We start from the raw sequence: 16,888 nt of genomic DNA on the forward strand, positions 1-16,888 counted from the left end.
GGCGCGTACTTCGGACCCAGAGGAACCAGCTCCAGCAGCAAAAGATAAACGAATGGCAGGAGAGTCTGGTCCGAGCCAGGGCCGGACTGTACGCTGTTGGGACACTCGGCCCGATCCTCGATAGATGGATCGGACGAAAGCACGGTTCCCTGGGATATAGGCTGGTGCAGATGCTCACCGAAGCATCCATGCTCGGTGAGTATCTGCACCGGATTAGAAGGAAAGAGTCCGGACGCTGTCACCATTGTAACAGTTTCGAGGACACGGCGCGGCACACGCTGGAAGAATGTCCGGCGTGGGCCAATGAGCGTCGTGCCCTTCGGGACGTGATCGGGAATGACATTTCCCTCCCGGTGCTACTAAACGTAATGTTAGAGGGAGACGTAAAATGGCAGCCAGCGGTTTCCTACTGCGAGCGAGTTATGTTACAGAGGGAAGCCGCTGAGAGAGAAAGAGAGAAGGCGCTGGACGCCCTCGAGAGAAGGAGGAGGAGGGGTGGCAGAGCGCGTTGTAACTACGACAGACGTGCCCAACTCTAAGTACATCCCCCCTCTTAATATATGGAGGCAGGGAACACGGGGCCTACAATATATAATATAACCCTTCGCTCCTATTCTGGTAGCACCAACCCGTGCCACGAGAACATGCTTCTTCCTTCCCTCATAATATGGGGAAGGAAGAAAGTACACCGGTGACGTAAGTCACCTGGTTGGGAAGAGAGGCTGGGAGGAAGTGGACGTAGGTGCCCTTCTTTCCAGGGGGAGAGTGGAGGGATACTCGCGGCCCCTCCTCCTATGTCCCTCTCCTCGGGCCACGGGAAATGGGTGTGGGGACACCTGTTTCCCATTGCATGTGGCCATCGATTGGGCAGCGTTGCGCGGTGATGCCGCAACGCTGCCAAAGGTGCGACATTGGGCGTCCCCCCGGACGCGCAATGTCGCCCTCAGGATGATGTCCTCCCTCTCTCATCCCCCGCTCGCGAGTTTGAGAGACGGAGGACGTAGCGGGGACGGTCCCTGGTAGAATGCTAGCGCAACCCCAGGGCCCGTCCTATGCCGCTTCGGAGGATCACCGCTGGGTTTTAGCTGGTAAGAGTCCGGCATAACCCGTCCCTTCCCCAGGGGACAGGTATCCATGAGGATTTCCCAGCGTTAAAAAAAAACGGTTGAAAATTTATACAATTAATATTTTTCGCTTGAAAACTGGACCGAACTACACAAATTGAATCGACTGACTCATTACATAAACGGTTTCTTTTTTTATTTTTTACGTCTGTTACAATAGAAAAAATTCGTTCGGCCTCAGCATTTGAGTGGGGAAAAGAAAGAACTACGTTAACTAATAATTCTAAATTTGGAAACATCTTTTCCCCATCGAAATTTCTAGATTTAAAAATATTTTGCCACATTTCATCTATTTGTAAAGAAGCTAATTCTTTTTTCCGGTCTTCATTAAAACTCGATGGCAAAATTTTCCATTCAAAAGCTAAATCAGTTATATCAATATCTTTCAATACTCGTTTTGCAATAAAAGTTAAATCTTTAATTTTTAATCTACCTTCATACAAAGCAATTTTGGGATCTAAAAAAGTTAACTGTTCAAAAAGTGTATCTTTAAAAGGCAAACAAAGCCACCTCATTTCCGATAATTTTAACATTTTATTTCGTTGAATTTCGAAAAAATCTTGAAACTCGTCCAAAACTGCACATCTCTTCGCTCTGCCCGAAATATAAGTGGCAACTCCTCTAATTAAACTTTCACAAGAATTTGGCAACTTTTCACAAGCTTTGCTGGCTATAATCGCGGATGAATGGCAAATGCAATTTAACATTATTAATTCCGGTACTTCTACTTTAAGACGAGACATAAAAGAATTATTGCATCCGATCATAACCGGTGCATTATCGCACGCCATTCCAACAATATTTTTAATCGGAATTTCTTTTTCTTCTAAAAAGTTTTTAAATATTTCAAAAATTTTCATCGCGAAACAATCCGTTGCGTCTAAAGGTAATGATTCTAATAATTGAGTTGTAAGTTTTTTAGTTAAAGGCGAAACATATTTTACGAGTAAACACATTACTTTAGTATCCGATATCTGTACTCTCATCGATTAAAATAGAAAATTTACATGTTTGTAAACATTGAACAATTATCTCGACTTCACGTTTTGCTATAATATTTTTAACAATCTTCACACACTTATCTCGAGCAAGTGAAAGATCTTGCACGACTTTGGGCTCTATACAAATATCTTTTAATAAAGGAGTTAAATGATCGGCGCAATAAAAAGCTACGTTATGTTCAGCAAAAAAAGCAGATAATTTAATTTCGGCGCGTTTAAGCTTATCTTTATGCGATAACCTACTAACGGGAGCTTCAAAATTAGACGAATTTATATTTGTTATATGTTTGGCCGTCTGTGAGTGTGCAGTTAAATTTGTTTTGCAACATCTGATGGCCTTATTGCATGCAGTACAAAGCGCTTTACTCTGTATGTCAGGATGAGGAGTTAACCATCCTTTAAAATCATTTTCATCTAGCCAAGAATTTTGAAAATTTCTAAGTCTACGTTTTTTTACAACTCCTTTACCAATACTACTGCTACTACTACTACTACTACTGTTATTATTACAATCCATGATTTAATATTTACTTACCAACAACTGGTATCCAACCTCTGTAGTCCTCCGTTGTCCGTTGCACGTTGAGCCCGCCAAAACTTTCACACCCATACCTCCTCTACAGCAGTCGTCTACATACGTGTCTGTTAATACTAGCCTAACAGACAACATGGCCGCGCATGCGCGAGAAAACCGGGCCCGCATCGCAACACTGCGTATCGTATAAGGTTGCGAGCAACTTGTTCTCTCGCTTGCTGGGTGGCTTGTCACGTGTCGGACAAAACGGTAAGTCAGTATGTGCGTCGTGAAGATGTTGCGGGTCGACAATATATCCAATTTTGATCTATCATCGATCGTGTCCGATTCGAAGTCGATCTCGAGGATATAGCCTGTAGGCGAATCGGACACGATCGATGATAGATCAAAATTGAATATATTGTCGACCCATTGAAAACTAGCGTAAGACAAAGGTTGACACATTGCCCATCTGTATAAATTATTTACATCGAAATACATTAGATACGATGACGGTTTTAATGGGTCGTATGACTGCATGTACTTGTTATTAGCATGCGCGTATTTGTTGGAACATTGACTCAAACCATCGCGTATACCTCGTTCTATAAACATTACCATATCGATGTCAGTGAGCAATTCAAACTTAATGTTTGTATGCTTCAACGTGGCATCCGACGTGTATCCGGGAAGAGTATAGTAATGTGCAGGGTCGAGCCCGTAACTCTTGATACAATTGTCACGAAAATTTTCAAAAACATCGGCTAATAACAAGACATCAATTTTTAAATATAGATCGCTATATTCGCCTAGCGTTCTAATGGAGAATCGATTCCAAACAGTCTCGGCTTGCGCGTAATCGCTGTCGGATACTGTGTTATCGGTCAAGGAATTGTAAAATAATTCGCGCGGAGGTAAACATGTATCGTGCAATTTATCTACACAATCGATATATTCGTACAGAAAGACACCTTTTCGCGTTAACAAATCAAAGTCTTCTACACGTAAATTTTGATATTCAGATTGTAAAATTTTTAATTTATCTTTACTAAGAAAAGATGTTAATTTGTTGAGACTTGTTGTGAGAAATTTAAAAGAATCGATGAAACGTAATTTAATGTGATTTCGTGATTTGTCTTCCGTAAGTTTAACATCTTTCGTAAATAAAACGTATTTTTCTTTAGTTATCGGAAATAGATCGATTCTTCCTTCGAACGCTGTGGCTATTTCCTCGATTATAAAATCTGAATCGTAACCGGATAAATTGTGGAAAATAATTGGAATATAAATGGATTCCTTATAATTTAGATTGCAATTTGAATGCGCGGGACCTCTGTACCGCCCAGTGAGGTGGCAATGATCGTGTACGCGTGTATCGTCTTCCACGAATGGTTTCTCAAATATATGACATTGAGTAGCGCTATTAAACTTTTCCAATTCTTCACGCGTCAAATTTATCATGGGAAGATTTGTAGATAAAATTGTTTTCACGCGCGTTGCTAAATTTTTTAATTCTTCAGCAAACTATGCAACACAATTATTATCCCGACATGAATGATACGCGGATAACGATTTGTCGTACGAGCAATGCACATAATAAGCGATACTAAAAACTTGATGATGCTGGTATAAATTTTTTTCTGCTTCTTCTTTGTCCATCTTTCTCAAAACACATTCCAGGTCGGCATACACGACGAAAGGAACCTGCTCCTTCCTGTTATAGTTGTTAAAAGCGAGCCACTTATCTTTATATCGCTCGGTAATCGGATAGCGCAGTCATTCATCTTCCCGCAGTCTACAGTATGTGACTGTAGTTTCTCATTTGAATAAAAATAATGTAGACATCTAAAAAAATAGAAATAATAATTATATATATTTTAACATCTATAAAAAAATAGAAATAATAATTATATATTTATTTTAAAGAAAAATCAATAATATTAAATATACATACCGATCGCAGATATATTTTTGTGTTTATTGAGTTGCAAACTCACGAGTCGGGATAAATTCTTGATCCACGCGAAATGTCCGATATCTTGGACATCTTGAATGTAGAGCAAATTGGCGTGAGTAGTAATGGGGCAGGTATGGCTCTTGGTCCGATATCGGTTACGATGCTGGTGAAGGGAGTAAAAAGCGCTTTGACGTTCTGCAAGCGGGGCAGGTATGGCTCTTGGGGCGATAACGGTTACGGTGACGGTGGTGGGACGGAAAAGTGCGTTCTGCACGTGAGGCAAGTATGGCCCGTCAAAACAAATGACGTCACATGGTAGTTGACCATGTATAACGTCATGCCTGTGAAAATGAAAAAAAAGATAATAACACAGGAACGTGCAGGTTCTGTCAAACGCGATGGTATGACGCAACGAAAGAAATAGTATTATCGGTGTCTTATATTACGATGAGTGCCTAATGTTGAAAGAAGTTGCGGAACATCCTCTTTCAACAATAAAAGTAACGAAACTACTTATATGTAAAATGGGAAAGAAGAGTGGGTGAAAGAAATCGACAATAGATTTAAATGTACAAATATGTAACGTTTATATTTAAAATTTTTTACAAAATCAAAATTATTCAAAAAGTTTTTACAAAATGAATAATTGAAGAAAATATTCCTGGGATAATGATTATAATTTTCGTTTTGTTACTATCATATGTACAATTTAATTGAGGTAAAGCGAGATTATTTCTAAAAATGTTATTTCAAAGTATATATCGAGAAAAGATAAATCTTTTAGCTGAATGCGAACGTTACGTTCTATTTCCTTGCTATTACTATTGATCAGAAGTTTTATAATACTGCTATTAATGTTACTATTGATAGGAAGATTTATCTCTATTTCGTTCATTAGATATCGCGCACATTCGTTGACACTGTTGGAAATTAAATTTAGTTGATTCAAACGAGCGTTTACACATCCAACTACATTTTCCAGTCCCAGAAAGGTTGCTCTCTGCATTACTATCGCAACGCTGTAAGTTTTCCGTTTTTTCGGTGTAGGCCCGTTTGCGTTCGTATCCTCGATGTTTTCGGAAGGAAGATCTTCTTGCACGTTTTCGCGATACGCTACTAGCACAGCTCTAGCACCATATGCGGTAGTAAAATTTATAATTATTTTGTTGATGATAATCGTACTCTGTTTAATTTTATCACCGTTTAAGTTCAAAGACATCTGTTCCATGTTTTCTTGAAATTTCTGCCACGATTCCATATCGAAGCAAATTCCTTCAGCGCTATGAGATGATAATTTAACAATCGGTAGAAAATCCAGTTCCTCTCCATCCGACGCCATAAGGCCCACATGAATTTTCTTCGTATAGGATGAATTCAGGCCATATGTTGTAGATAACAACATACGTTGCAGTTCGATTTTTCCCACGAAATTGCATTCTGACTTAGAAGCGCTGACTGAATACAAGGATTTCTTGAAATTTGAAATTTCCTTACGATTGTCCATGATAGCTGCTTCTGCGTAGAAAATCGAAGTTCGAATAATCACGCACAGAATACAAACGAAAACAACGAACTTTTACAGTTGAACTTGCTAGTTCGGATGGCAGGAAACGACTGAACTTAATTTTCCCGAATACTTAAATTAGAAAGATGAAATAGAAATGCGGTGGGGAAAATGCGCGCGCAGAATAATAAAAAATTATATGTGTATGGAATTTTAAATCAATTTAAAAAATAGATTATAAAAATGTACGTTACTCTCCATAGCTTGCCTGTGTCGCGTCTAAAGTTCAGAGAATAATATTTTTATAACGTAGTTTTACAAAAATCGTGAAAAATATAATAAAAGAAAATTTTTCATATATATATATATATATATATAAATAAATAAAATTGTATTCAATATAAATTTAGAGAAAGAAATTCTAAAGAGTGCCAAAAAAAAACAAAACCTTGCGTCACATATAAAAGTTATAAAAAAAAAAAGATATTTATTTATTGCTTGTTGGTTTTTCCAAAATTTTTTCACGACATATTTCTTATAGCTAGCCGCCGAGAAAATAAAGAAAATAATAAAGATTACTTCGCGTAACAAAAAAAAAAAAAAGGAATAAGTGTTTATTGCTTGTTGGTTTTTCCGAAATTTTTTTCACGACATATTTCTTATAACGTGCCGCCGAGAAAATAAAGAAAATAATAAAGATTACTTTGCGTAACAAAAAGAAAGGAATAAGCGTTTATTGCTTGTTGGTTTTTCTGAAATTTTTTTCACGATATATTTCTTATAAATAGTCGGCGAGAAAATAAAGAAAATAATAAAGATTACCGAAATTTTTTCACGACATATTTCTTATAACGAGGCGCCGCGGAAATAAAGAAAATAATAAAGATTACTTCACGTAACAAAAAAGGAATATTCGTTTATTATCGTACGTAACAAAAAAAGAAATGTAAACGTGGGAAATAGATTATTTCCAAAACTTTCTTTGAACTTACTGTTAATCCATCATAAAAGAAGAAAATATAATAATAAAACATTCTTTCGAAAGTTTTGCATTGTATTGTCCTATCGCATTTTGTTTAACAATCCGACCAATATAAAATCAAAGAATTTTCCCCTCTTTCTAAAGAGCCGTTTAAAATGTATAAATATGGTTCTCCGTTTTGGAAAAAGTACATTTTAAGTTCCGAATTTGAATTTTATCCATCACGCGAGTTACAGTGCAAATAATTAATTATCATGTCGAATCTTAAAAACGTTGTAGAAATTTGCCTTTCACTGGCACAGAGTTTATGCGGCCAGAAATTTGACAAATTGTTATTGGGATTAACAAGCGACGACGAAAAAAATTATAGTGTCTTCGGAAAGTTCGCTGGCGAGTGTCCTAGCGTGGTGCTCGCGGTATTATTCCGCCTAGGACATTTTTGCAATTTTCGCGAACTTTTGAATATCGCCGGAGAAGTTATCGAATCGCGAATCTGTTTTGGTGAGGAAGAGAGCGATGCTGGTGGGCACATAGAATTTCTTCGGCTGCATTTTCATCGATTTCTCCAGAATTTGAATGGTAAGTTTTTATTTTTCCTTTTTTCGGGTTTAAAATTATAAAATATGTTATTTAAATCAAACAATTTTTAAACTCAACGCGTCCGATTGCGATCGCGAAAGTCGAAGGAAATCATCTTTCTCGAATAAACAAAGATCGAACCGGAAGATTAAGTTTACGCAGGAGACGACAAGCAGACACGTCGCCAGAGGCGGGACCTTCACGTAAGTTTTAACACATATTTTATAGCGTTGATGAAAAACAAAATATTTTTCAAATTTTAAAATACCGTACATTTCAGGAGCGGCACGCATAGTGTTAACTCCAGAACCTCCTGTTATCGATTTAACGGAGGGGGACACAGAGAATGACACAGAGGAACCGCTTTCCGGAGAAGTTAGCTCGATTGACGAAGTGGTCATATTCTCCCAGATTGCAAGTAAGTAAAAAATATTACATCGAATAAAAAAAATAGCGCAAAAGATTTTTTAAACAAGAGAAATAATACAATATTTTTTAGATTACATCGCAGCAAACGAAAAAGTACGGAATGAAGACCTGATGGAGGGAAATGAAAAGGCAGAAATAGAATCGGGCGAAATGACTGAGGAAGAAGAAGAAGAAGAAGAAGAAGAAGAAATGAGAGAAGAGGAAGAAGGAATGAGAGAAGTGGAAGAAGAAGCGGAAGACGAGGAGGAAAAAGAAGAAGAAAATGATATAAATGACGTGTCGATGATAGAAGAAGGTAATAACTTAACATATTCTTTAGTTCTTCTCTTACGTTTAAATTTTATTTTAATTGAAAAAATTTTACTAGGAAACTTTTACTCAACAACTATCGTCTCCGACATTTCATACACGCCGGTGTACGATCCCTAAAGATATACCGGCGTAACAGAAGGTTAAGGGAAGAAGATTAAAACGAGTAAGTTAGCTTAACATAAATAATAACGTAACAATTTTACATTATTAACAAAATTTAAACGTAAGAGAAAAATATTTTACGAAATATTTCATCAAAATAATTTAATTATTCTTATTTTTCACAGTACAGATCGGGGGTGGAAGAAGCGGCGAAATACAACCTCAATAAGATCAACATCAACAAGTACGCGTAGGAGAAGAAGAAAATCACTCGCATGCAGATGAGGAAACACTTGACGCTGTGGAAAACGAGCCCGATAGAAGAGAAAAGGAGGGTGTATATACTGGCGATCAGGTAGAAAATAATTTTAGAAGTATTGTATTATTATCGGAAAACGTGCGCCAATTTAGAAATTTCGGTATAGAGGGACGCGAAATTAGTTTTCGTATCCGACCCGTACCCGAGGGGGCTAATGTATATAACTGGCTAGAGAACGCGTTTCGGGAACTTCACACGTACGTAACGCGTTCGTGCGTACCGGGTGATTACGTCGGGATGACTTTTGATTCTGGAAATTTTACGCGTGGACCCGCAGGTATATCGTTCCGACCATTTCGCGACTTGACTTACGAGAATATTTGGAATCTTGTAAGTTCATTAGCGCAAAGTTGCGACGGTCATGATATAGCTCTAGCGTTTAATATCTGCGTTTCTAAAGTTACTCCTCCTCAGGGAAGCGGACGTAACGCACTTACACGGGATATTATTGTTAAGCGTTCGATTTTAACGATTTCCAATTCGGACAATTTATGTTTTCCTCGTGCGCTTGTATCCGTTCAAATTTTTAACGAGTGTGGAAATTTGCGCACGGGAGAGTTACATGAAAAATGGAACGCAGTGAGACGACAAAACTCTGTGTTACAACGCGACTTAGCGTTGCAACTTACGAGGAATGCGGGTGTCACGATTCCTGAGGAAGGAAGCGGAATTCCCGAAATCGAACGCTTTCAACAATATCTCGCCGGGGATAATATTGCTATAGTGATATATAATATCGTTACTTTTGGTCGGGGCGGTAAACCGTTGTACAACGGGGTTGAATTCTTAGCCTCTCTACAGCGAGAGACAAGAACGTGCTTAAATATATTATTTCATCCGGACATAAAACATTTTGACGTAATTTTAAATTTAAGGGCCGCCGCGGGTGGGCGAGGATACTGCGTTCCGTGTAATTTAAGTTATCGCTCCGATAAGGGGGAGCATCGATGCTCTAACAAATGTCCGCGATGTAACGCGATGCCGCCGTGCGAGCAAACAGATACGCCACATATTAGGTGCGATAATTGTGGACGGGGATTTTTTAATCGTGAGTGCTTGGAGCGTCACCGCGCGCGGAAATCATACGATGGAAAATCGCAAAAAAGCGTTTGCGAAATTGTACGATTTTGTAACGATTGCCGGTTAATTTAAAGAAATAAACAACACGAATGCGACATGGCTTATTGTACCGTGTGTCATTCTTTACAATCGCTGAACCACCTTTGTTATATGTTACCTATTCGGCGCGGCGATAATTCCAATCCTTATTGTGCGGAATTTATTGAAGAGAATGGGGAGCAACAACAACGGAGGAACGGCAGCGAAAATAATTGTATACCCGCACGTAAAAAAAGCCGCATAGCATTCGTGTTTTACGACTTTGAGACGAGGCAAGACGAAACGCTCTAAGGTACCACGAATGTAAAAATTCACGTGCCTACGCTTTGCGTTGCTCATCAAATTTGTGAGTCATGCGCGGAAATAAATGAAACCTCGGTGCGATGTCGTTGGTGCGGGATTCGGGAATATATATTTCATCGTAATCCCGTACAGGAATTTGTAGATTTTGTAACGCGTCCGACAAAACATTTTAAACAAATAATTTGTATCGCACATAACGCTAAATCGTTTGATGCTCAATTTATTTTACATCATATCGTGGAAAACCGTATCTTGTTAGAGCCGCAAGTAATTTTAAATGGAACGAAAATAATTGTATTAACGGTGGGACGTACAAAATTTATCGATAGTGTTAATTATATGCCGATGCGTTTATTCGAATTACCCAAGGTCTAACGGATATTTCGAATAAAGGTATTTTTCCTCACTTATTTAATACTATCGATAATCAATCTTATGTCGGTCCACTGCCCGATGTACAATATTATTCACCTGATTTTATGCAGGTGAAAGAACGCGAAAAATTTTTAGCATGGCACTCGGAGATGACGCGCGCGAACTACGTGTTTGATTTTCAACGCGAAATATTGGATTACTGTCGTAATGACGTAGATATTCTTAGACAAGCGTGCATGGCTTTTAGAAAGATCTTTTTACAGCGCGGGGATGTGTGTCCATTCGAGGAATGTACAACTATTGTTTCTACGTGCATGAGAGTATTCAGAAAAAACTTTTTGCGCGAAAGAGAGATAGGTGTTATTCCTGCGGGTGGTTACAGACGTGTAAATATTTAGTCGCGCAAAGCTCTACAGTGGTTAGTGTGGAAGGAGCGTGAGCTTGGTCATCGCATTTTCCACGCAGGGCGAAGCAGGGAATATCGTTTACCCGATGGCATGCTTGTCGATGGGTACTACGAGTCTGCGGAAAACGGGGTAACGCAATATTACGTGTTACAATTTCACGGATGTTTCTGGCATGGTTTGTCCGAGATGTTTTCGAGTCAATCGCGATAAACCGCTTTCGTCAGATTATACAGATACAATCAATTTACGTTATGAGCATACCGTCGCAACGACATCGCGTCTTCGAACACGGGGATACAGGGTGATAGAGAAATGGGAGTGCGACTTTGATCGCGATATAAATGAAAATGTTGAGATGCGTGAATATTTACGTCATCGAATGTTAGACAACGAACCGCTCGATCCTCGACACTCCTTCTACAGAGGGCGCACGGAAAATATTGTGACGCGCTACGAGATTACGGAGAAACGGAGAAGATATGTTACGTTAATTTATGTTCACTGTACCCGTATGTGTTGAAAACCAGTGCTTTTCCGATCGGGCATCCAACGGTATACGTAGGCGAGGAATGCGCGGAATTAATCGGAATATCGCCGGGATATAATTTCGACTCGGTCGAAGGAATCGTTCGTTGCAGAGTACTCCCTACCCGCAATCTTTTTCACCTTGTATTACCCTATCGCGTGCAGGGTAAATTATTATTCGCATTGTGTCGTGCTTGTTGCGAAACATTTCAATCCGTGTGCGCTCATGAACCTTTTGAACGCGAATTCGAAGGTACATGGATATCATGCGAATTAAAGAAAGCTATTAAGAAAGGTTATTTTGTGACAGAGGTTGTGAGATTTGGCAGTATAATGTCACTCGTTATAATCACACCACGCGCCAGGGAGGTCTATTCGCCGGATATATAAACACATTTTTACAATTAAAGCAGGAGGCTAATGGTTGGCCGAGCGAATGCACAGATGACGATGTTAAAGAGCGATATCTTCGTGAGTACGAGGAAACAGAAGGTATTGCTCTTGAGAAAAATAACATCGTACACAACCCTGGTTTACGTTCGGTCGCGAAACTAGCGTTAAATTCTTTTTGGGGAAAATTTGGTCAACGCGAAAACTTGCCACATACTGACATCGTTAAAACGCAGCAGAAATTAATGAGCCTACTCACTAGCCCGCAACACGAAATAACTGATATATTGCCCGTAAACGACGAGGAAATATATGTTTCGTCACGAATGCGACAAGAAGCAATCGTACCTTCGCCCCTTACTAATGTAGTAATAGCAGCTTACACAACAATACAAGCAAGATTAAAATTATACGGATATTTAGAAAAATTAGAAAACCGCGTTTTATATTATGATACCGATTCATGTATATACGTGAGTACCGGCGATCCTCAGGAATACGAACCGCGTACGGGTAATTTTTTAGGCGATATGACGGATGAATTCGCAAACTACGACGAGGGTAGCTACATAGAGTCGTTCGTATCTGGTGGACCGAAATTTTACGTGTATGTGGTTCGTACACTCGATGGACTCACTCGCGAAGTTTGTAAAGTAAAGGGTATAACTCTGAATTTTGAAAACTCGTGCTTAGTTAATTTTATTAGCATTAGAGAATTATTATTACAAAGAGAAAGAGAGGAACAGGCAGAGGAACAAGTAGAAGAAACAACCCCGAATCGAGGATAAATCTTCAGTTTAAAGCCATTTGGCGCACAGTGTTTCATGATATAATTACGCGTGATGAAACAAAAAGATGTGCGCCTGTGCTATTAAAACGAAGATTTATAAAAACAAAACGATATTCTCTACCGTACGGGTATTTATCAGAAACTTGATAGATATTAGCATACTTTCCTGTTCACTCCTCTAACTTTGCGTGTAAAAATATAGAATTGCGCACGTTTTCCGCCCACCCTGCGTAAAATATAAATATTGTCAAAATGTAAAGTTTTGTTAAATAAAATTTTAGTTTTAAATATAGCTGTAATTTTTTTTATAATAAAATGTAAATCTTAGTTGGAAAATGTAAATATAGCTAATAAGAAAAATGCTATGTAAATGCATATATAAAAATAAAAAATTTATTTTTAATAAAAATACTGCTCCTATTTCCTCCCAACTTTTTATATTTTTTAATTTTATTAATTTAGTTTTTAAGTGGTATATTTTTTATTTAGTAAAACAATAATTTTTTTAAAATAGCGCGTACGCTCAATCCCTTGTTACCGCGAGCATATATATGCTGGTGAGAGCATTTTTACTAAAGTTACAGCTTATCACCGCGCCATTACGCTCAGCGAGATATTCGCTAGCGCGAGCACGCGACCGCCGCGGGTGGAGGGCCCCGAAGCGCGGATAAGCTTATTCCTCTGCATTCCAACGTTTAACATTAAAAATTTATCGCGCATGCGCATTTTTAACAAGCTTATTATTATTGTAAGGGTGACGATGAACTTATTTCATTTATAAATTTGTGTATAAATGCGCAATCGCTCATTTTGCAAAATGGATGTACGCTGGAAACATCCTTGGACGTCGATCGTCTGCGGACCTACGGGATGCGGAAAAACGATTTTCGTGGAAACTTTCCTTCGAAGTTTATCAATCATGTCCGATGTACGATTCGAGAGAATTTTATTTTATTACGCCGAGTGGCAAGATGCGTATCAGCGCTTACAACACGTTGTGAGTGAAAGAGAAGTAGAAGAGAAAAGCGCGCGAAGAAGCGGATACTTTAGCGGTAATAATACTTTGCGAAACGCGAAAAAAAAAATAACCGAATTTCGAGAGGGATTGCCGCGCCCGGAAGAATATTCCAACGATCCGCTTTCTCCGAAATTGGTAATAATCGACGATCTTATGAGAGAATCATCATCGTGCGACGCTATCGTGAATCTGTTTACGAAAAGAAGCCATCATAAGAATCTCAGTGTTATTCTTATCTCGCAAAATCTGTTCCATCAGGGGCGTGGACAGCGTGACATATCTCTCAACGCGAATGATATAGTTGTTTTCAAAAATCCGCGTGATCGTGCCCAAATTCGTCATTTAGCACGTCAAGTATATCCCGACGACCCAAGTTTATGGAAAAAGCATACTACGACGCAACCTCGAGACTGCATGGGTATTTATTGCTTGATTTGAAACAATCCACTCCAGACGAATATCGATTTCGGGCGTGTATCTTTCCCGATGATTCGCTGCATTACGTCTACGTACCTCGTAGATCGAGCAATAGAGGAGGGAGTATATAAAAGGAAGGTGATTACATATGCATCTTGCCAGTCGCGCTATTACATCGTAATGGTAAAAGAGAATAAATATCCTTCGTCACCGGCGTCGCGGAATTCGTCGGACGGAACAATAAAAACTGCTAGACGATCAAACGGCGAGCGAAACGCATGTCTTTTGAAAACTTTGTGCTATCTGAAAAAAAATCAAAGAGTGTCTTTCTTACGCACTGCAGATAATAAACTAATAAAGTGCATACAAGAGTGCGCTTATAATACGCTCAAAGGAAACGTACCGCTTGGAAGTAACGAAAAAAGACGATTAGCCAATCATAAAACCATCCTACGACGCGTCGCGACAAAACGAGGTAATTGGAGAGGCAGAAGAAAGCTACTGGTACAACGGGGAGGATTCTTACCCTATCTTATTGCTCCTTTACTCGAGGTTATATTATCACGGATTATCGGGAAATGAAAAATTATACAACTTTTTATATCAGCTTTTTTTCAGAATAAAAAGTAAAGCATTAACGATTCCGATATTTGAATAATGGAAAGAGCTAAAAAAATGGTTTTAATTTCTACGGAAAATCTCGAGAGAATGCAGCGCATGCAACATCAACATCATCCGGAAATAGCACCCAGCGCATCATCGTCGGATAATTCGATAAAACAAAATCTGGAAAATGTTAACGAAAATAATAATACGGTGCAGACGCCTGGAACTACTTTATCGCGACTCGATACTGAGATGTGCCGTATTCTTAATCTCGCGACTCCCCGCGACGAGGGGGAAAGATGGAAAATGTATAAGGAAGTACTTCAACGTTATCTTCACTTTGTTCGAGCTGCGAAAAAACGTTTACGCAAAGATAATGGCGAGGTAGATGAAGAGCAGAACGAAGACATGAAAGATTTGTATGATGACGATAACGATGAACTTTTGGAAACGCAAACTTTAATTAGCAGTGACGGTAACATTAGCGATAGTAATGCTAGTAGCAGTTTCGGAAAAAAACGCGCTCAATCGGTGGAAATGATAAAACAAATAGTCGTCTCCGTGCCGAAATCTTATCGCGACAAAGCACGCGCTCTATTGAAATATTTGGTAGACACCTCGGAGTCTAGGATTAGCTGGGATAGACGCGGAGTTGTGACTATAGACGGTATAGTCGTAACGGGATCGAATATCTCGGATCTCATAAACGATGCGATACGGGAAAGAAAAACCGTAAAAGCAACCGGAAGAATTCAATTTGCTCGATTACTGCATGATATAAACACGCCTTCCAATCTCATAGGTAATCGCGATTTGTTACGAGTTCATCGTATTAAAAATCCGTTACCTCACGAGAGCTCCACTCCGAAGAAAACTCTGCGCTCAAAATCATACACTTGTAAATTAAACGAATCCGACGCAGACACGATATTTGTATCCGCCGGCGAAGACAGCGCCGATGAAACATTAACACACGATAACGAAGATTCTCCGTCGAAAGGGAAAAAATGTTTACTCAATTGGATGAGACTCTAATGTCGGAATTCGAAAAACTGTATTACGACCCCTCGCACTACGAAGGGTATTCCGCGGTGGACAATTTAATGCGAGCCGTTAAACCGAATTTTAGTCCCAACAATGTTCTCGACTGGCTTAAATCGCAAGACGCGTACACGCTGCATCGACCGGTACGACGAAAACTTCCGCGTTTATATTACAACGTGACAAATATCGACGATTTGAGGGAAGCTGATTTGATTGATCTTCGTAATCTCAAGAGCTATAATGACGGTTATTCCTATTTACTCGTAGTAATCGATGTGCTTAGTAAATTTGTATGAGTTGAACCTTTACGTGACAAAACAGGTATCTGTGTAATACGAGCTTTTAAGCGTATATTCTCGAGAAGCAATGGTCGTCTACCGGTTTGCCTACAGACCGACAAAGGTAAAGAATTTATAGCGCGTCCTGTACAAAAATTCTTAAAAGAAAAAGACATTCGCTTTCGCGTAACTCGCAATCCTGATATTAAAGCAGCTATAGTGGAGCGTTTTAATAGAACACTCAAGGAACGTATGTGGCGTTATTTTACGCATAAAAATACACGACGTTACATAAATGTTTTACAGGATATCGTTCACGCTTATAATCACACGCGTCATTCCAGTATCAAAATGCAACCTGCGGTCGTTACGCGGGAAAATGTCCGCATTGCGCGCGAAAATATAACTCTTCGTTGGAAAAACGAGAAATGCGAAAAACAAAAAGCTAAATATCGCGTTGGCGAACTCGTGCGGATCAGTAGAGCAAAAGTCACCTTGGAGAAAGGATACGAGGCAAAGTGGAGCGAGGAGATATTTCGAATTCATCGGGTTCTTGATTGGCGAAAACCGCGAGTGTACGAACTAAGTGACTTAGCCGGCGAGGTCATAGACGGTATTTTTTACGAGCAAGAATTAGCCCTAGTTGAGAAAAATTTACAGGAGGAAGAATTTATCGTCGATCGCGTGATAAAGAGCAGAGGACGTGGTGATAATAAACAGTTAGTTAGCTGGCGTGGTTATCCTAGCAAGTTCGATAGTTGGATTCCCGCTTCAAGTTTAACAAATCTTTGAG

At 39.2% G+C, this 16,888-nt stretch overlaps 2 protein-coding genes and 1 pseudogene across 2 annotated transcripts; 1 reads left to right on the top strand and 2 right to left on the bottom strand.

Annotated features, from left to right (window-relative positions):
- Positions 1-1,266: 1,266 nt before the first annotated feature.
- On the bottom strand, positions 1,267-2,717 carry LOC140668873 (protein FAM200C-like; annotated as a pseudogene).
- Positions 2,718-5,263: 2,546 nt separating this feature from the next.
- LOC140668338 (uncharacterized) lies at positions 5,264-6,414 on the bottom strand. The gene has a single exon (XM_072897264.1). The coding sequence runs from the start codon at positions 6,098-6,100 to the stop codon at positions 5,306-5,308; it is 795 nt and encodes a 264-aa protein (XP_072753365.1). The 5' UTR covers positions 6,101-6,414; the 3' UTR covers positions 5,264-5,305.
- Positions 6,415-15,807: 9,393 nt separating this feature from the next.
- On the top strand, positions 15,808-16,887 carry LOC140668874 (uncharacterized). Its single transcript, XM_072898194.1, has 3 exons — positions 15,808-16,099; positions 16,182-16,219; positions 16,402-16,887. The coding sequence occupies exons 1-3, from the start codon at positions 15,808-15,810 to the stop codon at positions 16,885-16,887; spliced, it is 816 nt and encodes a 271-aa protein (XP_072754295.1).
- Position 16,888: the final 1 nt, after the last annotated feature.

This window comes from Anoplolepis gracilipes, chromosome 8 (genome assembly GCF_047496725.1).
Source record: "Anoplolepis gracilipes chromosome 8, ASM4749672v1, whole genome shotgun sequence".
Lineage (NCBI taxonomy): Eukaryota > Metazoa > Arthropoda > Insecta > Hymenoptera > Formicidae > Anoplolepis > Anoplolepis gracilipes.